The sequence below is a fragment of the Phalangium opilio genome, unplaced genomic scaffold (genome assembly GCF_054372755.1).
Source record: "Phalangium opilio isolate 3A_F unplaced genomic scaffold, DU_Popi_V2 ptg000093l_1, whole genome shotgun sequence".
Lineage (NCBI taxonomy): Eukaryota > Metazoa > Arthropoda > Arachnida > Opiliones > Phalangiidae > Phalangium > Phalangium opilio.
In genome coordinates this window covers 4,022,994-4,045,404 of record NW_028324198.1, presented here as the reverse complement: position 1 = coordinate 4,045,404, position 22,411 = coordinate 4,022,994, and the positions used below count along the sequence as shown (strand labels likewise).

Here is a 22,411-nt window from a genome sequence, read left to right as displayed (position 1 = left end):
CAACCTAAGCGAGAGTAGTACATAAATGCCGGTCCCAGTGCAGGTACAGTGGAAGGCAGGGAGGAGCGAGGACTGAGGAGCGAGGAGTGAGGAGTGAGGAGTGAGGAGCGAGGAGTGAGGAGCGAGGAGTGAGGAGTGAGGAGTGAGGATTGAGGAGTGAGGAGTGAGGATTGAGGAGTGAGAAACAAGATGGCGGATGAGACTTTGTACGTAAGCCTTTTTATTGACTCACCCCTCTCATCCCCGCGCCTGCAAGGGGTGTTTTTGATTGACAGGTCAATGAAGCGTGTTCGATTCTCGGATGTAGAATTACATACATTGGAGTATGAAGATAGGATGAATTATGATTTAAGAAATAAACAGTATTTTAATATGTTAATTAGATTAAAATTTGAACCATTAATTTCTCCCATATTAATCAAATGGTTAAGTAGGTATGAAACTCCAGATGACGTTGGGGGAAAATAAAGATTCCCCAAAAACCCGACTGGGGAAAAATGGTACCATAGTACATGCAATAGGGTGAATTATGAATTAAGAAATAAATTGCAAATAAAAATTTAGGAGACGAATAAAAATGAAATTCAAATTGTAACTTTTAATTAATTTACTTTTATTTTGCCTACTTTTTTTCATAACTAATGGTTGATGATGTAAGCTACATCTAAATTTTCAATTACATTATTTGTTATTAAACCACTAATTTGTTTAATTATGTTAGTCTCCAGTTCTACCACCTGCCTCATTCCCTCTCCATCAGTGGAGTTTAACTCCCGAGAATCGCGTCTACGTTAACAGTACGAATACACTGCAGTCTGGATGCTAAAGATAATACAAGTTAATTTAAAGTTATTGGAAATATAAGTCTAATTAAATTGTTAGTGAAAACTATGGGATATGTTAATATACCTGTACCCGTCGCAGTTCGGAACAAAGTACGTTCCAGTAGGAGAATAAACCCCATCCTCGTTTCTTTCAGGGCTGAATAGAAATAACATATAAATAATCTCAATAACACTAACTATATAATTTAGCAATTTAACGTACCGAGGGTGTATTTGCCCCTCTACAATGTCCTCGAGGGACACTAAAAAATGCGGAACTCCTTCCACCCCAATGCTCGGAAACAGAAGTTGACGGATTAAATTAATTATTCTAATATACACAATAATTAGCTCTCTAAAACCTAACACCATAAATATATAACAGCATAAGTGAATCATATTACAGCTCCCTATAAGTACTGGACGTAGGTTATGCTTTTGTAAACAGCGTTTTCTTCCAAGACATCCAAGCCCGCCATCTATAGCTCAGTTTTACAAGTATAGTTTTCCCATTAACCCGGATCTTGAGTTAGGTTAACCTACGGAAGTTCCGGTTGATGATAACGGCTGTCAGACCGCCGTCAGTGTCGTGATTAGTGTGAAGCTTATTATCGCGTTATAATTTTGATTTAGAATGGCTTATGTTAGGATCAATGTAACTAATTGCAATTGTTGCATGCCCACATTAAAGAGACATCTGAACACGAGCTATGTTATATTAAAAGCACTTAACCGTAAGCAACTAAAAAAACGTTTTGTAAAACTGAAAAATATTGACCAGCATCTTTCGCAAACGGAAAACGTTAAAGCATTGAAAAAATTTGTCACACTTAAAAAAGGAAATCAAATTTCTATGTCGACGCACATAACCTTTAATTAGTAATAAATCGGTCCAACTATCCCCGCTAAAAACCTTTAAATCGATCGGTGGAAGCTTAGCTCAGTGCTGTACTTGGGATACATTAAAAATATTCTAGCATGATGAAGGCTATTTTGATAATTTGAATTCATATTAATTTCCTTTTCAACACAAGCGTTTAAAAATACCTATAGACCGCCAATTATTTTTTAAAATCGGAAAAATAAAGTGGACTTCTACTATTATATTCACAACCCAACACTTTGTATGGAACAACTTGTTTCCTTCCGCGCTCTTTTCTCCCAAACCTTTCCTCATTGGCTACTAGCCTACCACTTACTTCCGTTTGCTTCGCCCGCTTATTAAAAATTACTTTCGCGCCAAAATCATTCCTCTGGTTTAGTTCACAAATTCGCCGCTGCGTTTCGCATATACCCTTTTCTCTTCAGTGCTAGGAGGCAATGCTGATGCACGGCGATGTTATATCGTCCTGTACTTCTAGGGAGCTGTAATATGATCCACTTCTGATAACAGCGATATATTTACTTGAACCCGTCACAGTTCATAACGTAAGAATTAATGTACGCATTGGAGTTTCGATAGTCTACTAGCTCCACCCTAATTGGATTTAAATAATGTCTAGTGTTAATGCTAATTTAGATAACAAGGATTATAAAAGTCAACTCACAAGTCATAGGGTGTTAATATGGAGTCTGCTTCAGACTTATGGTCATCATTTTCATCCACAAAGTTAAACACGATATCATCATCATCGTCATCATCACTAATGCCGATGAAATTTGGAGTATTGACATCTTCGGAGTTATATTCCTCCGTGGGCCATTCGGAATACAACGGAAATCTTCCCGCGACCATATTGATAAATTTAGTTTAAATTGCGGAAAAAATCTATTCTATCCCCTTGAGGTAAAAAGAACGTTGTGACCAAATTTTCAAAATTGTCTATGTCCCATGTAGTGTGTGGTATGAAAACCTCTAAACCTTCCACGGATTTTCTCCAAAATCACAATAGAACTTCAAACAATTAGTATGAATTGTAAAAATCCCTAACCCCTTGTGGGGATAACCCAAAAAAAAAACCCGAAACGATAAGAAATCAGACATCTTTAAATATGTGAATGCCCACTTGTTTGAATTATATAGCTAACTGAAAGAATACGATACAGAAAAAAAGAGTACGTATTCGACCCCTCGTTTCGAACCACCTTGGCGACGAAGCCGCGTACGTCATCATTCAGCTGGACTTTCCACGTCGATTTAACTTCTCGACCAAGAGGTTAAACATCCTTGATTTATGGCACATATCACGCTTGGAAATCAGGTGGTAGCCCGCCGATGGGCAAGGTATTAAGGGAATCGTACCTATTACTACAGTTTAAGATGGGGGAGCTTGGGTTTTTTAAAGTAGAGCGTAGTTTTGACAGAGGAAGTTGACACGTCGAGGAATCACGTTGAGTTTACACTACCTAGAAAGTAATCCGAATTGGGATGAAGTTGTCAATCACCTCAATACAAATACGATGCTCTTTTCGTATTACACCAAGTTTGAACCAAGTGAGATGGATGACGTCAATGTGAATTCCGTAATACTGTGTTATATTGCGACGTAAAAACTTAAAAACCTGGAAACACACACGTAGAAAGACACTGTTAAGGTTGACAATATTTATAGCCAATGAGAAAATTAGGAAAGGATGACCAGGCATAAACAACGCTGGGAAAGATTTTAAAAAATCGTAAAATACGCGAAGAGTTGAAACTATTTTAAAACAAATAAAAAGAGTTGCTAAAAGGGTAAAACGTTGTCGAAAGTGTTGTTAAAAGATTAAATCTTGGTTGAAAGTGTTGTTAAAGGACTAAATCTTGGTTAAAAGCGTGGTTAAATGACTACATCTTGGTTGAATGTGTTGTCAAAAGAATAAAAAGTCGTTAGAAAGGGTTGATAAATGAGAAAAATATGGATGAATGTGTTGATAAATGACTAAAAGGTAGCCGAAAATGTCGTTATTGACAAAAACATTAATGAAAATGTCGTTAAATGACTATAGTGTGATAGAAAATGATGTCAAATGATTAAAAAGTGGTAGAAAGTGTCGTTCAATGACTTAAATATTAATTAAAATGTGAATAAACGACTATAATATTAAAGAAAATGATGCTAAATGACTGAAAAGTGCTTCGAAGTGTTGTTAAATGACTTAAAAGGGCTAGAAAGTGTCGTTAAATGACCAAAACGTGGTTGAAAGAGTCGTTAAATTAATAAAAAGTGGATGAAAATTTAGTTAAGTGAACATTGAGTGCCTGAAAATGTTGTTCAAAGACTAAACAGTGGTTAGAAGTGTTGTCAAATGAGTAAAAAGTAGTTATATGGGTTGTTAAATGAATAAAAAGTGGTGGAAAGTGTTATTAGATGAATAAAAGTGGAATGATTGTGTTGTTAAACGTTTAAAAAGTGTTTGAAAATGTTGTTCATAGACTAAAAAGTGGTTGACAGTTTTGCTAAATAAGTAAAAAGTGGTTCAAAGTGTTGTTAAATAAATTAATCGTGGTTGAAATTGTTGTTAAATGAATAAAAAGCGAGTCGATAGGTTGATAAATGAGAAAATGATGGATGAATGTGTTGATGTACGACTAAAAAGTGGTCGAAATTGTAGTTAAAGCACTATAGTATGGTAGAAAATGATGTTAAATGACTAAAAATAGTAGTAGGAAGTGTCGTTCAATGACTTAAATATGAATGAAAATGTGAAAAAATGACTATAATATAAAAGAAAATGATGCTAAGTGACTGAAAAGCGCTTTTAAGTGTTGTTAAATCACTGAAAAGTGCTAGAAAGTGTCGTTAAAGACCAAAAAGTGGTTGAAAGTGTCGTTAAATTAATAAAAAGTGGAAGATCATTTAGTTAAATGAACATTAAGTGCCTGAAAGTGTTGATAAATGAGCAAAACGTAGTTGCATGTGTTATTAAATGAATACAATGTGGTGGAAAGTGTTATTATATGAATAAACGTGGGTTGATTGTGTTGTTAAACGAATAAGAAGTGCTTGAAAATGTTGTTCAAAGACTAAAAAGTGGTTGACAGTTTTGTTAAAAGTAAAAATGGTTCAAAGTATTGTTAATTAAATTAATCGTGGTTGAAATTGTTGTTAAATGAATAAAAAGTCGATAGTTTGATAAATGAGAAAATGATGGATGAGTGTGTTGATAAACGAATATAAAGTGGTCGAAAGTGTAGTTAAAGCACTACAGTATGATAGAAATTGATGTTAAATGACTAAAAATGGGTTTGAAGTGTAGTTAAAAGACTAAAAATGTTGTTGAAAGTGTCGTTAAATGATTAAAATGCGAAAGAAAATGTCGTTAAATAACTAAAATATGAATGAAGATGTGGTTAAATGACTATATTATAAAAGAAAATGATGCTTAATGACTGAAAATCGGTTCGAAGTGTCGTTAAATGACAAAAAGTGGTTGAATGTGGCGGTAAATTAATAAAATGTTTTTAAAAATGTCGTTAAATGAACAATAATTACCTGAAAATGTTGTTTAAAAACTAAAACTTGGTTCACAGGTTTGTTAAATGAGTAAAAAGTAGTTGCGAGTGTCGTTAAATGAATTAAAAGTGGTTGAACGTGTCATTAGAGGAATTAAAGAGGGTCGAATATGTTGTTAAACGAATAAAAAGAAGTTGAAAATGTTGTTCAAAGGCAAAAAAAAGTGGTTGACGATTTTGTTGAATGACTTAAAAGTGGTTGAAAGTGATGTTAAATAACCAAATAGAGATTGAAAGTGTTGCAAAATGGCCAGATAGTGATTGAAAGTGTTGTTAAATAACCAAATAGTGATTGAAAGTGTTACTAGATGATTAAAAAAGGGTTAAAGTGTTGTTAAAGGAAAGAAAACTGAGGGGGTTTGAGAGTGCTGTTAAATAATTAAAGCGCGATTAATTGATAAATGTCCTACCTTTAGCTCTCTGGCGCTGAACATAGCTGTATGTGTAAAATATACGAAAAAACCGTTAAATTAAGAAATTCCGTCATTTTCGTTTCTGTGTAATAAGAAACAAAAACATAAATAACAGAAAATTCTACCATGATTCAAAACAAAGAATATACGGATAAGATAAGGCTTTTTACAATTCTTCAAATTGCCCTCAAGATTTTTAAATAGGTCATGTGAGAACCAATTTACTCTAAATTATATTTTATCTTTGCCCTTAAGCGTTACAATATAACATTTTTACATAAGCCTTGTCTTAACCCTCTGTAAATTATCACCCTTCTATGTACATTAACGTAATTATAAACGTCGAGATCGATTTAACCAGTTCTGATCAGATATTTTGTATAAGGAGTGAAAATTTTTCTTTTTGATGGGCATCGTCCACCTAGACATCACTAATTTAAATAGTGATGAAGTCGTCGGAGATGGAAACGTTAAAGATTTCCACCAATAAAGTATGGTTGAAAACGTTGTTAAATACTAAATTTCATTAAAAAGCGCGGATAGATGACAAATTTTTATTTAAAAAAATTCGGTTGTATAACCAATTTCAATATGAAGTTCTGCTTTTTGAATAATATGTGCTTTAAACTCTTTCTAAATGAATAACAATTGTTGTTAATTGAGTAAAAAGTTGTTAACAAAAGTTTTGATTAATGAGAGAAATGGTTGGAGTGTTGATAAATGACTTTAAAGTGGCTGAAAGTGTCGTTCCATGACTAAAACTTGGTTAAAGTGTAGTTAAGTGAGAAAAATATGGTTGAAACTGTTGTGAAGTGAAAAATATGCTATTGAAAGTGATGAAAAATAACTAAAAAAACTGTTCAAAGTGTTGTAAAACGACTAAAACATATAGGACGAAAGTTATTTCAATGATTTTAGGCATGTATAAAGGGAGGATACAAAAACATCTCAACAGCGAGTAAATTTTGATCACACGAATACAACGAGAAATTGGTCCATTAACGTAACAGATGTGGACTACATAAAAAAACCATTTGAGTTAAATCAAGATTAAACGATATCATAACCAAACATTAGGTGCATCACGACGTTTCTAGGAGATTTTTGACAGTTGATTTTACTCAAAACCTATTGGCGAGAATTTAACATTTGGTAAACATGTTTGCAATATTAACCAAGGCTTTGAATGCAGAATTTATCAAGCCTAGACTATTTTAGCAGTAAAAATCTACTCAAGACAAACTTCCTTATCAGTTTGATAAATACAAATTTCATTGGTGGTAACGTTGAAATTGCGAAGCATACCAAAAAGCTCATCCCTTTTATCAGTCTCATAATCTGTTCTAAATTACGGTGAAGTTTCAAAATATACGTAGTTTCTCTAGAGTTTGAAGTACCACAGTCACTCGATTGAAGAGGCAAAGCTCCGAACCCCAGGACCGGGAGCGGGGCCACACATGTGTATTTTCGTTTTTCCCCGGCCCCGCCCCGGTCAAGGGGCTCGGAGCTTTGCCCCTTCAATCGAGTGACTGTGGTACTTCAAACTCTAGAGAAACTACGTATATTTTGAAACTTCACCGTAATTTAGAACAGATTATGAGACTGATAAAAGGGATGAGCTTTTTGGTATGCTTCGCAATTTCAACGTTACCACCAATGAAATTTCTATTTATCAAACTGATAAGGAAGTTTGTCTTGAGTAGATTTTTACTGCTAAAATAGTCTAGGCTTGATAAATTCTGCATTCAAAGCCTTGGTTAATATTGCAAACATGTTTACCAAATGTTAAATTCTCGCCAATAGGTTTTGAGTAAAATCAACTGTCAAAAATCTCCTAGAAACGTCGTGATGCACCTAATGTTTGGTTATGATATCGTTTAATCTTGATTTAACTCAAATGGTTTTTTTATGTAGTCCACATCTGTTACGTTAATGGACCAATTTCTCGTTGTATTCGTGTGATCAAAATTTACTCGCTGTTGAGATGTTTTTGTATCCTCCCTTTATACATGCCTAAAATCATTGAAATAACTTTCGTCCTATATGTTTTAGTCGTTTTACAACACTTTGAACAGTTTTTTTAGTTATTTTTCATCACTTTCAATAGCATATTTTTCACTTCACAACAGTTTCAACCATATTTTTCTCACTTAACTACACTTTAACCAAGTTTTAGTCATGGAACGACACTTTCAGCCACTTTAAAGTCATTTATCAACACTCCAACCATTTCTCTCATTAATCAAAACTTTTGTTAACAACTTTTTACTCAATTAACAACAATTGTTATTCATTTAGAAAGAGTTTAAAGCACATATTATTCAAAAAGCAGAACTTCATATTGAAATTGGTTATACAACCGAATTTTTTTAAATAAAAATTTGTCATCTATCCGCGCTTTTTAATGAAATTTAGTATTTAACAACGTTTTCAACCATACTTTATTGGTGGAAATCTTTAACGTTTCCATCTCCGACGACTTCATCACTATTTAAATTAGTGATGTCTAGGTGGACGATGCCCATCAAAAAGAAAAATTTTCACTCCTTATACAAAATATCTGATCAGAACTGGTTAAATCGATCTCGACGTTTATAATTACGTTAATGTACATAGAAGGGTGATAATTTACAGAGGGTTAAGACAAGGCTTATGTAAAAATGTTATATTGTAACGCTTAAGGGCAAAGATAAAATATAATTTAGAGTAAATTGGTTCTCACATGACCTATTTAAAAATCTTGAGGGCAATTTGAAGAATTGTAAAAAGCCTTATCTTATCCGTATATTCTTTGTTTTGAATCATGGTAGAATTTTCTGTTATTTATGTTTTTGTTTCTTATTACACAGAAACGAAAATGACGGAATTTCTTAATTTAACGGTTTTTTCGTATATTTTACACATACAGCTATGTTCAGCGCCAGAGAGCTAAAGGTAGGACATTTATCAATTAATCGCGCTTTAATTATTTAACAGCACTCTCAAACCCCCTCAGTTTTCTTTCCTTTAACAACACTTTAACCCTTTTTTAATCATCTAGTAACACTTTCAATCACTATTTGGTTATTTAACAACACTTTCAATCACTATCTGGCCATTTTGCAACACTTTCAATCTCTATTTGGTTATTTAACATCACTTTCAACCACTTTTAAGTCATTCAACAAAATCGTCAACCACTTTTTTTTGCCTTTGAACAACATTTTCAACTTCTTTTTATTCGTTTAACAACATATTCGACCCTCTTTAATTCCTCTAATGACACGTTCAACCACTTTTAATTCATTTAACGACACTCGCAACTACTTTTTACTCATTTAACAAACCTGTGAACCAAGTTTTAGTTTTTAAACAACATTTTCAGGTAATTATTGTTCATTTAACGACATTTTTAAAAACATTTTATTAATTTACCGCCACATTCAACCACTTTTTGTCATTTAACGACACTTCGAACCGATTTTCAGTCATTAAGCATCATTTTCTTTTATAATATAGTCATTTAACCACATCTTCATTCATATTTTAGTTATTTAACGACATTTTCTTTCGCATTTTAATCATTTAACGACACTTTCAACAACATTTTTAGTCTTTTAACTACACTTCAAACCCATTTTTAGTCATTTAACATCAATTTCTATCATACTGTAGTGCTTTAACTACACTTTCGACCACTTTATATTCGTTTATCAACACACTCATCCATCATTTTCTCATTTATCAAACTATCGACTTTTTATTCATTTAACAACAATTTCAACCACGATTAATTTAATTAACAATACTTTGAACCATTTTTACTTTTAACAAAACTGTCAACCACTTTTTAGTCTTTGAACAACATTTTCAAGCACTTCTTATTCGTTTAACAACACAATCAACCCACGTTTATTCATATAATAACACTTTCCACCACATTGTATTCATTTAATAACACATGCAACTACGTTTTGCTCATTTATCAACACTTTCAGGCACTTAATGTTCATTTAACTAAATGATCTTCCACTTTTTATTAATTTAACGACACTTTCAACCACTTTTTGGTCTTTAACGACACTTTCTAGCACTTTTCAGTGATTTAACAACACTTAAAAGCGCTTTTCAGTCACTTAGCATCATTTTCTTTTATATTATAGTCATTTTTTCACATTTTCATTCATATTTAAGTCATTGAACGACACTTCCTACTACTATTTTTAGTCATTTAACATCATTTTCTACCATACTATAGTGCTTTAACTACAATTTCGACCACTTTTTAGTCGTACATCAACACATTCATCCATCATTTTCTCATTTATCAACCTATCGACTCGCTTTTTATTCATTTAACAACAATTTCAACCACGATTAATTTATTTAACAACACTTTGAACCACTTTTTACTTATTTAGCAAAACTGTCAACCACTTTTTAGTCTATGAACAACATTTTCAAACACTTTTTAAACGTTTAACAACACAATCATTCCACTTTTATTCATCTAATAACACTTTCCACCACTTTTTATTCATTTAACAACCCATATAACTACTTTTTACTCATTTGACAACACTTCTAACCACTGTTTAGTCTTTGAACAACATTTTCAGGCACTCAATGTTCACTTAACTAAATTTTCATCCACTTTTTATTAATTTAACGACTCTTTCAACCACGTTTTGGTCATTTAACGACACTTTCTAGCCCTTTTAAGTCATTTAACAACACTTCGAAGCACTTTTCAGTCATTTAGCATCATTTTCTTTAATATTATAGTCGTTTATTCACATTTTAATTAATATTTAAGTCATTGAACGACACTTTCTACCACTTTTTAATCATTTGACATCATTTTCTATCACACTATAGTCATTTAACGACATTTTCATTAATGTTTTTGTCATTTAACGACATTTTCGGCTACCTTTTAGTCATTTATCAACACATTCATCCATATTTTTCTCATTTATCAACCCTTTCTAACGACTTTTTATTCTTTTGACAACACATTCAACCAAGATGTAGTCATTTAACCACGCTTTTAACCAAGATTTAGTCCTTTAACAACACTTTCAACCAAGATTTAATCTTTTAACAACACTTTCGACAACGTTTTACCCTTTTAGCAACTCTTTTTATTTGTTTTAAAATAGTTTCAACTCTTCGCGTATTTTACGATTTTTTTAAATCTTTCCCAGCGTTGTTTATGCCTGGTCATCCTTTCCTAATTTTCTCATTGGCTATAAATATTGTCAACCTTAACAGTGTCTTTCTACGTGTGTGTTTCCAGGTTTTTAAGTTTTTACGTCGCAATATAACACAGTATTACGGAATTCACATTGACGTCATCCATCTCACTTGGTTCAAACTTGGTGTAATACGAAAAGAGCATCGTATTTGTATTGAGGTGATTGACAACTTCATCCCAATTCGGATTACTTTCTAGGTAGTGTAAACTCAACGTGATTCCTCGACGTGTCAACTTCCTCTGTCAAAACTACGCTCTACTTTAAAAAACCCAAGCTCCCCCATCTTAAACTGTAGTAATAGGTACGATTCCCTTAATACCTTGCCCATCGGCGGGCTACCACCTGATTTCCAAGCGTGATATGTGCCATAAATCAAGGATGTTTAACCTCTTGGTCGAGAAGTTAAATCGACGTGGAAAGTCCAGCTGAATGATGACGTACGCGGCTTCGTCGCCAAGGTGGTTCGAAACGAGGGGTCGAATACGTACTCTTTTTTTCTGTATCGTATTCTTTCAGTTAGCTATATAATTCAAACAAGTGGGCATTCACATATTTAAAGATGTCTGATTTCTTATCGTTTCGGGTTTTTTTTTTTTTTTGGGTTATCCCCACAAGGGGTTAGGGATTTTTACAATTCATACTAATTGTTTGAAGTTCTATTGTGATTTTGGAGAAAATCCGTGGAAGGTTTAGAGGTTTTCATACCACACACTACATGGGACATGGACAATTTTGAAAATTTGGTCACAACGTTCTTTTTACCTCAAGGGGATAGAATAGATTTTTTCCGCAATTTAAACTAAATTTATCAATATGGTCGCGGGAAGATTTCCGTTGTATTCCGAATGGCCCACGGAGGAATATAACTCCGAAGATGTCAATACTCCAAATTTCATCGGCATTAGTGATGATGACGATGATGATGATATCGTGTTTAACTTTGTGGATGAAAATGATGACCATAAGTCTGAAGCAGACTCCATATTAACACCCTATGACTTGTGAGTTGACTTTTATAATCCTTGTTATCTAAATTAGCATTAACACTAGACATTATTTAAATCCAATTAGGGTGGAGCTAGTAGACTATCGAAACTCCAATGCGTTCATTAATTCTTACGTTATGAACTGTGACGGGTTCAAGTAAATATATCGCTGTTATCAGAAGTGGATCATATTACAGCTCCCTAGAAGTACAGGACGATATAACATCGCCGTGCATCAGCATTGCCTCCTAGCACTGAAGAGAAAAGGGTATATGCGAAACGCAGCGGCGAATTTGTGAACTAAACCAGAGGAATGATTTTGGCGCGAAAGTAATTTTTAATAAGCGGGCGAAGCAAACGGAAGTAAGTGGTAGGCTAGTAGCCAATGAGGAAAGGTTTGGGAGAAAAGAGCGCGGAAGGAAACAAGTTGTTCCATACAAAGTGTTGGGTTGTGAATATAATAGTAGAAGTCCACTTTATTTTTCCGATTTTAAAAAATAATTGGCGGTCTATAGGTATTTTTAAACGCTTGTGTTGAAAAGGAAATTAATATGAATTCAAATTATCAAAATAGCCTTCATCATGCTAGAATATTTTTAATGTATCCCAAGTACAGCACTGAGCTAAGCTTCCACCGATCGATTTAAAGGTTTTTAGCGGGGATAGTTGGACCGATTTATTACTAATTAAAGGTTATGTGCGTCGACATAGAAATTTGATTTCCTTTTTTAAGTGTGACAAATTTTTTCAATGCTTTAACGTTTTCCGTTTGCGAAAGATGCTGGTCAATATTTTTCAGTTTTACAAAACGTTTTTTTAGTTGCTTACGGTTAAGTGCTTTTAATATAACATAGCTCGTGTTCAGATGTCTCTTTAATGTGGGCATGCAACAATTGCAATTAGTTACATTGATCCTAACATAAGCCATTCTAAATCAAAATTATAACGCGATAATAAGCTTCACACTAATCACGACACTGACGGCGGTCTGACAGCCGTTATCATCAACCGGAACTTCCGTAGGTTAACCTAACTCAAGATCCGGGTTAATGGGAAAACTATACTTGTAAAACTGAGCTATAGATGGCGGGCTTGGATGTCTTGGAAGAAAACGCTGTTTACAAAAGCATAACCTACGTCCAGTACTTATAGGGAGCTGTAATATGATTCACTTATGCTGTTATATATTTATGGTGTTAGGTTTTAGAGAGCTAATTATTGTGTATATTAGAATAATTAATTTAATCCGTCAACTTCTGTTTCCGAGCATTGGGGTGGAAGGAGTTCCGCATTTTTTAGTGTCCCTCGAGGACATTGTAGAGGGGCAAATACACCCTCGGTACGTTAAATTGCTAAATTATATAGTTATTGTTATTGAGATTATTTATATGTTATTTCTATTCAGCCCTGAAAGAAACGAGGATGGGGTTTATTCTCCTACTGGAACGTACTTTGTTCCGAACTGCGACGGGTACAGGTATATTAACATATCCCATAGTTTTCACTAACAATTTAATTAGACTTATATTTCCAATAACTTTAAATTAACTTGTATTATCTTTAGCATCCAGACTGCAGTGTATTCGTACTGTTAACGTAGACGCGATTCTCGGGAGTTAAACTCCACTGATGGAGAGGGAATGAGGCAGGTGGTAGAACTGGAGACTAACATAATTAAACAAATTAGTGGTTTAATAACAAATAATGTAATTGAAAATTTAGATGTAGCTTACATCATCAACCATTAATTATGAAAAAAAGTAGGCAAAATAAAAGTAAATTAATTAAAAGTTACAATTTGAATTTCATTTTTATTCGTCTCCTAAATTTTTATTTGCAATTTATTTCTTAATTCATAATTCACCCTATTGCATGTACTATGGTACCATTTTTCCCCAGTCGGGTTTTTTGGGGAATCTTTATTTTCCCCCAACGTCATCTGGAGTTTCATACCTACTTAACCATTTGATTAATATGGGAGAAATTAATGGTTCAAATTTTAATCTAATTAACATATTAAAATACTGTTTATTTCTTAAATCATAATTCATCCTATCTTCATACTCCAATGTATGTAATTCTACATCCGAGAATCGAACACGCTTCATTGACCTGTCAATCAAAAACACCCCTTGCAGGCGCGGGGATGAGAGGGGTGAGTCAATAAAAAGGCTTACGTACAAAGTCTCATCCGCCATCTTGTTTCTCACTCCTCAATCCTCACTCCTCACTCCTCAATCCTCACTCCTCACTCCTCACTCCTCGCTCCTCACTCCTCGCTCCTCACTCCTCACTCCTCACTCCTCGCTCCTCAGTCCTCGCTCCTCCCTGCCTTCCACTGTACCTGCACTGGGACCGGCATTTATGTACTACTAGCGAGTATCATACCCCTAGACGAGCGGACCATGTATGCAACTGAAACATGGTGAACTCATAGTCCAACCCTGTAATAAGTTGCATTAAAATAGTCACTACACTACTTCATCGAAAAGTTGTGTCCGTCCGGGATTTGAACCCGGGACCACTCGCACCCAAAGCCAGTATCATACCCCTAGACCAGCGGACCATGTATATAACTGAAACATGGTCAACTCGTAGTCCAACCCTAAAATCAGTTGCATTTAAATAGTCACTAGATTATTTCTGCAAATTTGGGTCCGTGCGGGATTTAAACCCGGGACCACTCGCACCCTAAGCGAATATCATACCCTAGACCAACGAACCATGTATGTAATTGAAACATGGTCAACTCCTACTCCAACCCTGTAATCAGTTGCATTAAAATAGCCACTACATTACTTCATCGAAAAGTTGGGTCTATCCGGGACTTGAACACGGGACCACTCGCACCCAAAGCGAGTATCATACCCCTACACCAACGCACCATGTATATAACTGAAACATGGTCAACTCATAGTCCAACCCTGTAATCAGTTGTATTTAAATAGTCACTAGATTATTTCTGCAAAAGTTGGATCCGTCCGCGATTTGAACCCGGGACCACTCGCACCGAAAGCGAGTATCATACCCCTAGACCATCGGACCATGTATGTAACTGAAACATGGTCAACTCATAGTCCAACCCTGTAATCAGTTGCATTATAATAGTCACTACATTGCTTCATCGAAAAGTTGGGTCCGTCCGGGATTTGAACCCGGGACCACTCGCACCTAAAGCGAGTATCATACCCCTAGACCAGCGCACCATGTATATAACTGAAACATTGTCAACTCATAGTCCAACCCTGTAATCAGTTGCATTATAATAGTCACTACATTACTTCATCGAAAAGTTTGATCCGTCCGCGATTTGAACCCGGGACCACTCGCACCTAAAGCTAGTATCATACCCCTAGACCATCGGACCATGTATGTAACTGAAACATGGTCAACTCATAGTCCAACCCTGTAATCAGTTGCATTTAAATAGTCACTAGATTATTTCTGCAAATTTGGGTTTGTGCGGGATTTAAACCCGGGACCACTCGCACCCTAAGCGAATATCATACCCTAGACCAACGGACCATGTATGTAATTGAAACATGGTCAATTCCTACTCCAACCCTGTAATCAGTTGTACTATAGTAAATCCTTACTAAGTTAGTTGCCGATTTTATTTTAATTTAAATTTTGTTTGGTTTGGGAGAGCTTTATTTAAATCATCGACTACCGACTGAAAAATAGCCCATGAACTTGCGTTAGTATCGGAGAGAGACTGGAGATCCTTCCTTAGTAAAAGAAAGTTAAGAAGTGATTTATTTTTACAAAAATTTCAAGGTGTGCACAGTTGACGATTTTGGGGTTAGAAAAGGGTGGGGATTTTCCACGACAGGGTTCGAACAGTAGGACTATCGATTGAGTTGAAAACATGCTATCCTACTGCTCACCCTGGGGCATTACCCTTTTCTTTACAAAGTTTTCCATTTTAACATTCTTTAGAATTTATATTTTTTTCTTTTTTGTTGTGATATTTTTTAGGGTTTTTTTTGACAATTTCTATTTTGTACATCAAAATTTTAGTAACAATTTAAGTAGCAATTTTAATAAGTAAGAAATTTAGTAACAAATTTTATAAGTAAGAAATTAAGTAACAAATTTTATAAGTAAGAAATTAAGTAACAAATTTTATAAGTAAGAAATTAAGTAACAAAATCAATTTAGTTCAGAAAATAATTAACACTCCCCGCGTAATATTGACTTATATTACAAAATAACATTTTATTTTCTCCTTTTTTTAAATTTATCTCTAAGTTATACAACAATTGAATAGGACGTCTAATTGTATTTCCATTACTTGTGCGAAGTTCGCAAGATCTGACTTTATTATCTCTGCCTAATTTAATTTCCGTTACAACACCTAGTTTCCATATGTGTTTTAGCACTTTATCTTGGTGAATATACATTACATCTCCTATCTTAACCTCGCTTTGTTTATTTTTAGCGCAATTGTGGTGCGCTGATCGCAATTCCATTAAATATTCGTGCCTCCATCTTCTCCAGAAGGTCTCTATCAATTGTACCCTATATCTAATTTTTTAACCATTTCTCTTTGAGTTTCCGGAGCCTTGACCAGTTTTAAATTTTGAGGGGGTAAACAAGTACTTCTTTTGCCGGTTAAAAAGTGCGCCGGTGTGAGTGGGGATGGTTCATCAATGTTGTTAAAAACGTAGGTTAAGGGTCGTGAATTTATAGCGGCTTCTGCCTCTACCAGAATAGTTTCCATTTCCGAAAATTTAAGCATGGCTTTTCCCAAAACCTTTTTTAGTATTGTTTTTGTTGACCGAACTACTCTTTCCCAATAGCCTCCATGCCAGGCCGCCCTTTCAACGATGAATTTCCATGTTATTCCTTTTGCACTAAAAAACTCCAATAGCTCTTTTCCATTTATTTTTTCCCAAATTAAGTTTAAGTCTTGGCTACCCTTTTTAAAGGTTAGAGCGTTGTCAGAGTAAATTACTTCTGGTATTCCTCTCCTTCCCATCATTCTCTTAAAGGCCATTATGAAATCTTCGGTAGTTAATGTTTGAACTAGCTCAAGGTGCACAGCACGAGTTACAGCGCAAGTGAATAAGCAAATGTAGGTTTTCTCAGTGTTTTTGTTTGTGTTATTTCTTATATAAAGAGGACCGGCAAAGTCCACGCCTATTACTGAAAAGCTTTGAGTTTGTTCAATCCTATCCGAGGGAAGAGGGGCAGTTGGGGCTTTCCCAGCCTTAGCTAGATCTTTTTTGCATGTTACGCAGTTTTTGATGGTTGTTTTCGCTACCTGTCGCGCGGCTATTATCCAGTATTGTTCCCTTGCTTGAGTTACGGTACTTTGGACCCCACTATGCATTACTAACCTATGACATCTATCCATAATCAGTGATGTAAATCTATTTTTGTTTAAGATTATAGGGTGTTGTTCCCTATAGGTTAGAACTTTTGATTCCGTTATCCTGCCTCCCACACAAATTAATCCGTCCCCATTGAGTATAGGGTTGAGAGACACTGATTTTGATGATTCGGGGATAGGATTACCGTTCTTGATAGCAGCCCATTCTATTCCAAATTCATTTTTTTGAATATGTTTTATCCAGTTAATTTCCGCTCTAGCCATTTCTTGGGCCGTTATCGGTCCTGTATTTTTTATTTTGTTTTTAGCGCGCTCTAATACTCTGTAGAGGTAAGCGGTGACCCGCAATAGCTTGCAAATGGTTCCATAATTATTTATGTTAATTAAGTTGTTTAGATTTCCTTTCTCCTGAGATCTAATAGTCAAGTTAATAATTTTTCTTTTTTCTAGTTCTACGGACTCGGGGCTAAATTCCAATTCTATATTTTTATCTTGGGGCCAATTTGATTTAGGTTCCTTTAACCATTGTGGCCCTTCCCACCAGACTTTACTTTGAGCCAATTTTTCCACTGTCACTCCCCTAGTGGGTAGGTCCGCCGGGTTTTGAACTCCGGGGCAATGTGACCAACTGTTTGGGTTGGAAAACTCTTGAATTTCTTTTACACGGTTTGACACAAAGGGTTTCCATGTGTCAGACTTTCCCTTTATCCAATGTAAAGCTATTGTGGAGTCTGTCCACATGAAAATCGTTGTGTTTTTATCGCTAAATTCCTCCTTGACGTAATTAACTAACCTAGCGCCTAAGAGGCATCCCATTAATTCTAGCCTAGGTAGTGTTAGTGTTGATTCTTTTAGGGGGCTACTCTAGCCTTGGCAGTGATTAGTGCTGTACCAACTTTCCCTGACTTTAATTCAAATCTGACATAAATAACCGTAGCATAAGCCCCTTGACTAGCATCGCAAAATCCATGTAATTCTTGAGATACAATATCGTCCTGGCTAACTCCGTAATAATGTCTTGGGATTGAGATATTACGTAATTTTGGCAATTCGAGAGTCCATTTGCTGAAGTCTTCAGCCAAGTTTGGGGGTAAGGCTTCATCCCAACCTAATTTTAATTTCCATAGTTCTTGCAAAAGCATTTTTGCTCTAATTGTGTAAGCCGAGAGTAGGCCGACAGGGTCGAAAATTTGCGCTACGGTACTTAAAACTTCTCGTTTACAGATTTTTCCGGTTTTAATTAACTCAAATATTTTTGTTAAGTCAAAGGAAAAGGTATCGGTACCCGTGTTCCATCTTAATCCCAGAACCTTTACAGTTTCAGGCTCCGTTCCTCCTTCAAATAAGGCTATTTCGTTTTTGTCATTATTTTCTAGCATTCTGTGATCGCTATCTGCCAATTTTTTCCTTAATTCTATAGAATTTGTTTGCCATTTACGAAGGCGCATACTAGCCTTTGACATGAGGTCCATAGCCCCTGTAGATAATTTGAAAGCCTCCTCTACACTATCATCCCCACTAGTCAGGTCATCGACGTATAGGTCATTGTCTAACATTTTTACTACCTTAGGATCAGCGTCGGGGGTGTTTTTAATGTGATGTTTAATTGTAGCTGTTAAAATGTGGGGGAAAAAGTTATGCCAAAGGGTAATCGTGCAAATCTTAACTCTATAAATTGGTTCATTTGGATTTTTCCAGTGCTATCCTGTACGACCCACAAAAATCTAACCGAGTCCCTTTCTTCCTCGTGTAAGGCTATCATTAAAAATGCCTTTTCGATGTCAGCGATAAACGCTACTAAATGTTTTCTGAACCTAATTAATAATAGAAGCAATTCTGGAGTTAAGTTTTTGCCTGGGTCTAGGCAGTCGTTCAACGACGGAACCCCCTTTGCGTGGGAGGAGCCATCGTTGACCACTCTTAGTTTTGTTGTTTTGACTTCTGGTCTTATTACGGCTTGATGGGGTAAAAAATAAGTGCCTGGTTTTTCGATACTTGGTAATGGGACCCTTTCTATTATACCTAATTTCAATTGCTCGTCTATAACTTTTTAATAGTCCGAAAACAATATGCGATAATTAATGAATCTTTCATTTAAAGCTATAGCCCTTTTTGTAGCTACCTCCTTGTTGTTGGGTAAGATCTGGGTGCACGGCAGTGCACCCGCCAAGTTGTCGTGCACTACCAGCAATCCTTTACCCGAAACATTTCAGCCTCATTTTGACCCCCTCTTAACTCGGTACTGGGGAATAGTACACCACTCATATTTGCACCTCAAGGGCACAGTGTTAATCCTAGGAAGTTCTCCAACTTCCAGCTTTCTAACTCATTTGGTTTCTGTGATAATCCTATGTGAAAATGACACATTATGAGACTGACTGACTGACTGACTGACTGACTGACTGACACATCATCTAAACCTCTAGGGCATTTCCGGTGGTTCTAGAATGATGAAATTTGGCATACTTGTACCACTAAGCATACAAGCAAAGGGAAAAGTCCCAAAAGCGGGAGTTTCCCCCTTTTAGCCCCTGAAATGGGGGTGTAAAATTAGAGTCATCATCTAAACCTCTAGGGCATTTCCGGTGGTGCTAGAATGATGAAATTTGGCATACTTGTACCACTAAGCATACAAGCAAAGGGAAAAGTCCCAAAAGCGGGAGTTTCCCCCTTTTAGCCCCTGAAATGGGGGTTTAAAATTAGAGTCATCATCTAAACCTCTAGGGCATTTCCGGTGGTGCTAGAATGATGAAATTTGGCATACTTGTACCACTAAGCATACAAGCAAAGGGAAAAGTCCCAAAAGCGGGAGTTTCCCCCTTTTAGCCCCTGAAATGGGGGTGTAAAATTAGAGTCATCATCTAAACCTCTAGGGCATTTCCGGTGGTGCTAGAATGATGAAATTTGGCATACTTGTACCACTAAGCATACAAGCAAAGGGAAAAGTCCCAAAAGCGGGAGTTTCCCCCTTTTAGCCCCTGAAATGGGGGTTTAAAATTAGAGTCATCATCTAAACCTCTAGGGCATTTCCGTTGGTGCTAGAATGATGAAATTTGGCATACTTGTACCAATAAGCATACAAGCAAAGGGAAAAGTCCCAAAAGCGGGAGTTTCCCCCTTTTAGCCCCTGAAATGGGGGTTTAAAATTAGAGTCATCATCTAAACCTCTAGGGCATTTCCGGTGGTGCCAGAATGATGAAATTTGGCATACTTGTACCACTAAGCATACAAGCAAAGGGAAAAGTCCCAAAAGCGGGAGTTTCCCCCTTTTAGCCCCTGAAATGGGGGTTTAAAATTAGAGTCATCATCTAAACCTCTAGGGCACTTCCGGTGTTGCGGGAATGATAAAATTTGGCATACAAGTAGGACTTAGCATACAAAGAAAGGAAAAAGTCCCAAAAGCGGGAATTTTCCCCTGTTAGCCCCTGAAATGGGGGTTTTATAATTTATATCCCCTCGTAATAGGACATTATAATTTAATTTTTTCGTCTTTTAATATTAATATTTTTTACTAATATGATTCTTTCGTATTATTGCAAAATTTATGTTTTTTACATAATGTTTTAGTAATTAAATTTTTTACTCATTTCCTTTTCATTTCGTCTGAAATGGTTCTAAGCGTGTTTTGATTCATTTAGTTTTTCTTAAATCTATTCTGTTGATTAAAAGTGTTACTTGCCACAATATTGTGTTCTTCGAATAGAAATACGGTTAACAATTATCACAGCCTGAGAAAAAAAAGAAAGTTGAATGCAAAAAAGTTGAAAAAGGCAAAGCCAAGTAAAACTCTTGGAAAGAACAAATAAAAATCTAAAAAAAAAAAATGTTTATTTCACTTCATAATCCTACTTCTATAAATCTACAAGAACATGCACGTACAAAAAGGAGTGAAATCTCACCAAAAACATCTCTGTAAAAATATGCCAAGTTGTTTGGCCGTAAAAAGAAGTGAGATCTAAAATACGGCCAAGTTATTATCTCCAGGTGAACCAACATTTTATTCGACTTAAAACTTCTCAAGAATGTTTTTCTGACTTGGCCATTAGCATTCCAAACTTGCATCCTTCTTCTTTGCACCCGTGAAGGTTAATAACGGAAATTACAAGTTTAACCACAAAGGCTTACCAAGAATATTTAACCCATTTGATTTAATATTTTAATTTCGATCCATATCTGGAATTAAACGAATCCTTGATATGCAAATGGCCAAGTCAGAAAAACATTCTTGAGAAGTTTTAAGTCGAATAAAATGTTGGTTCACCTGGAGATAATAACTTGGCCGTATTTTAGATCTCACTTCTTTTTACGGCCAAACAACTTGGCATATTTTTACAGATTCCTTTTTCAGTTTTCCAAGGAAATTGCACGTGGTACCTCCCTTCTATTTTTTCTATTTTTAAATCTAAATATTCTGCGTTTTGATCTTGATTTTGTTTACAATTTCCGTCTAAAATTCCAAGACTTTCTAAATCCCAAAAGCCCTTTACTATGGTTTTTAAATTTCTTACTCCTATTCCCATGGATATAATTGAATATTCAAGTAATTCTGAGTTTCTTCCTTCTCTTGGCCCTTGGATAGCCCATCCTAGCATTGTTTCAATAGCCACTAATTTATGTCCAAATCTTTCTGATTTTCCCGTGGCAACTTCCCAGTAAAAATCTCCTCCAATCAAGAATTCTATGCTAGAGCTACAAGCTAGATTCCCATTAATCTGATCTGCCAATTGCCATCCCTTTAAGTTAATAAAATGTTCTACTTCCGCGCTGTTGTATGATGTTATAGTTTTGCAAATGTATGGGACTTCTAGCGCTGTTATTTCCACCCTTTTGTTTGGATTTTGTGTGTTTTGCAAGACTAGTTTTATTTGTCTACGTTTTTCTTGGACTGGGATTTCGCTACCAAAATGATAAATTTCTACTACTTGCTCTCCAATTATAGGTAATTTTAGTTGTTCAACTATGTTATTTGTTACAAAACTAGCCTGAGCTCCGGGGTCCAAGAGACCTCTAATATTTTTATTTTCGTTAGTGTTAGGATTTAAAGCTATGGCTCGAGCTGTTTGTAATAACACCGTTCTCTCACTAGTTACTGACATGGTTTGGCACCCAGAAACAATGCTTTCTGGCGTTGGAGACGATTGGGTTTTAATTATGTTAACCTCATTTTTATCACATAAAGCA

At 35.4% G+C, this 22,411-nt stretch overlaps 3 protein-coding genes, 2 long non-coding RNA genes and 1 other non-coding gene across 8 annotated transcripts; 1 reads left to right on the top strand and 5 right to left on the bottom strand.

The window, feature by feature from the left end:
• Positions 1-670: 670 nt before the first annotated feature.
• Positions 671-2,256, bottom strand: LOC149640667 (uncharacterized). Of its 2 annotated transcripts, XR_016372277.1 has the most exons (4): positions 2,230-2,256; positions 1,048-1,155; positions 910-981; positions 671-822 (listed from the first exon to the last, which is right to left on the bottom strand). It is a non-coding gene; the product is annotated as an uncharacterized LOC149640667 (long non-coding RNA). The 2 variants fall into 2 exon arrangements; XR_016372276.1 differs by lacking the exon at positions 2,230-2,256 and having other exon boundaries at positions 1,048-2,208.
• Positions 2,257-8,365: 6,109 nt separating this feature from the next.
• LOC149640666 (uncharacterized) lies at positions 8,366-13,686 on the top strand. Of its 2 annotated transcripts, XM_089850709.1 has the most exons (8): positions 8,366-8,606; positions 10,951-11,034; positions 11,107-11,210; positions 11,312-11,910; positions 11,981-12,052; positions 13,127-13,234; positions 13,301-13,372; positions 13,460-13,686. In XM_089850709.1, the coding sequence occupies exons 4-8, from the start codon at positions 11,723-11,725 to the stop codon at positions 13,488-13,490; spliced, it is 471 nt and encodes a 156-aa protein (XP_089706835.1). In that variant the 5' UTR covers positions 8,366-8,606; positions 10,951-11,034; positions 11,107-11,210; positions 11,312-11,722; the 3' UTR covers positions 13,491-13,686. The 2 variants fall into 2 exon arrangements, with proteins under 2 accessions (XP_089706835.1, XP_089706834.1); XM_089850708.1 differs by having other exon boundaries at positions 11,111-11,910.
• A 3-nt stretch (positions 13,687-13,689) lies between these two features.
• Positions 13,690-14,208, bottom strand: LOC149640665 (uncharacterized). Its single transcript, XR_016372275.1, has 2 exons — positions 14,077-14,208; positions 13,690-14,007 (listed from the first exon to the last, which is right to left on the bottom strand). It is a non-coding gene; the product is annotated as an uncharacterized LOC149640665 (long non-coding RNA).
• Positions 14,209-15,029: 821 nt separating this feature from the next.
• On the bottom strand, positions 15,030-15,101 carry TRNAL-UAG (transfer RNA leucine (anticodon UAG)). The gene has a single exon. It is a non-coding gene; the product is annotated as a tRNA-Leu (tRNA).
• A 1,304-nt stretch (positions 15,102-16,405) lies between these two features.
• LOC149640663 (uncharacterized) lies at positions 16,406-18,046 on the bottom strand. Its single transcript, XM_089850682.1, has one exon. It carries the CDS (start codon positions 18,044-18,046, stop codon positions 16,406-16,408), a length of 1,641 nt encoding a protein of 546 aa, XP_089706808.1.
• Positions 18,047-18,791: 745 nt separating this feature from the next.
• LOC149640662 (uncharacterized) lies at positions 18,792-22,326 on the bottom strand. Its single transcript, XM_089850681.1, has 3 exons — positions 21,564-22,326; positions 18,960-19,276; positions 18,792-18,842 (listed from the first exon to the last, which is right to left on the bottom strand). The coding sequence occupies exons 1-3, from the start codon at positions 22,324-22,326 to the stop codon at positions 18,792-18,794; spliced, it is 1,131 nt and encodes a 376-aa protein (XP_089706807.1).
• Between the last annotated feature and the right edge of the window lie 85 nt (positions 22,327-22,411).

What these genes read in the sequence shown, in the direction of transcription:
- LOC149640666 (XM_089850708.1), top strand. Translation starts at nt 11,723, where the DNA reads ATGGTCGCGGGAAGATTTCCGTTGTATTCCGAATGGCCCACGGAGGAA. An exon ending in ATGAACTGTGACGGGTTCAA is followed by an intron (nt 12,053 to 13,126) that starts GTAAATATATCG and finishes TGTGTATATTAG; the next exon opens with AATAATTAATTTAATCCGTC. An exon ending in GAGGGGCAAATACACCCTCG is followed by an intron (nt 13,235 to 13,300) that starts GTACGTTAAATT and finishes ATTTCTATTCAG; the next exon opens with CCCTGAAAGAAACGAGGATG.
- LOC149640663 (XM_089850682.1), bottom strand. Translation starts at nt 18,046, where the DNA reads ATGGGATGCCTCTTAGGCGCTAGGTTAGTTAATTACGTCAAGGAGGAA.
- LOC149640662 (XM_089850681.1), bottom strand. Translation starts at nt 22,326, where the DNA reads ATGTCAGTAACTAGTGAGAGAACGGTGTTATTACAAACAGCTCGAGCC. An exon ending in GAAAACTGAAAAAGGAATCT is followed by an intron (nt 19,277 to 21,563) that starts GTAAAAATATGC and finishes ACTATTAAAAAG; the next exon opens with TTATAGACGAGCAATTGAAA. An exon ending in ACGAGGAAGAAAGGGACTCG is followed by an intron (nt 18,843 to 18,959) that starts GTTAGATTTTTG and finishes ACATTTTAACAG; the next exon opens with CTACAATTAAACATCACATT.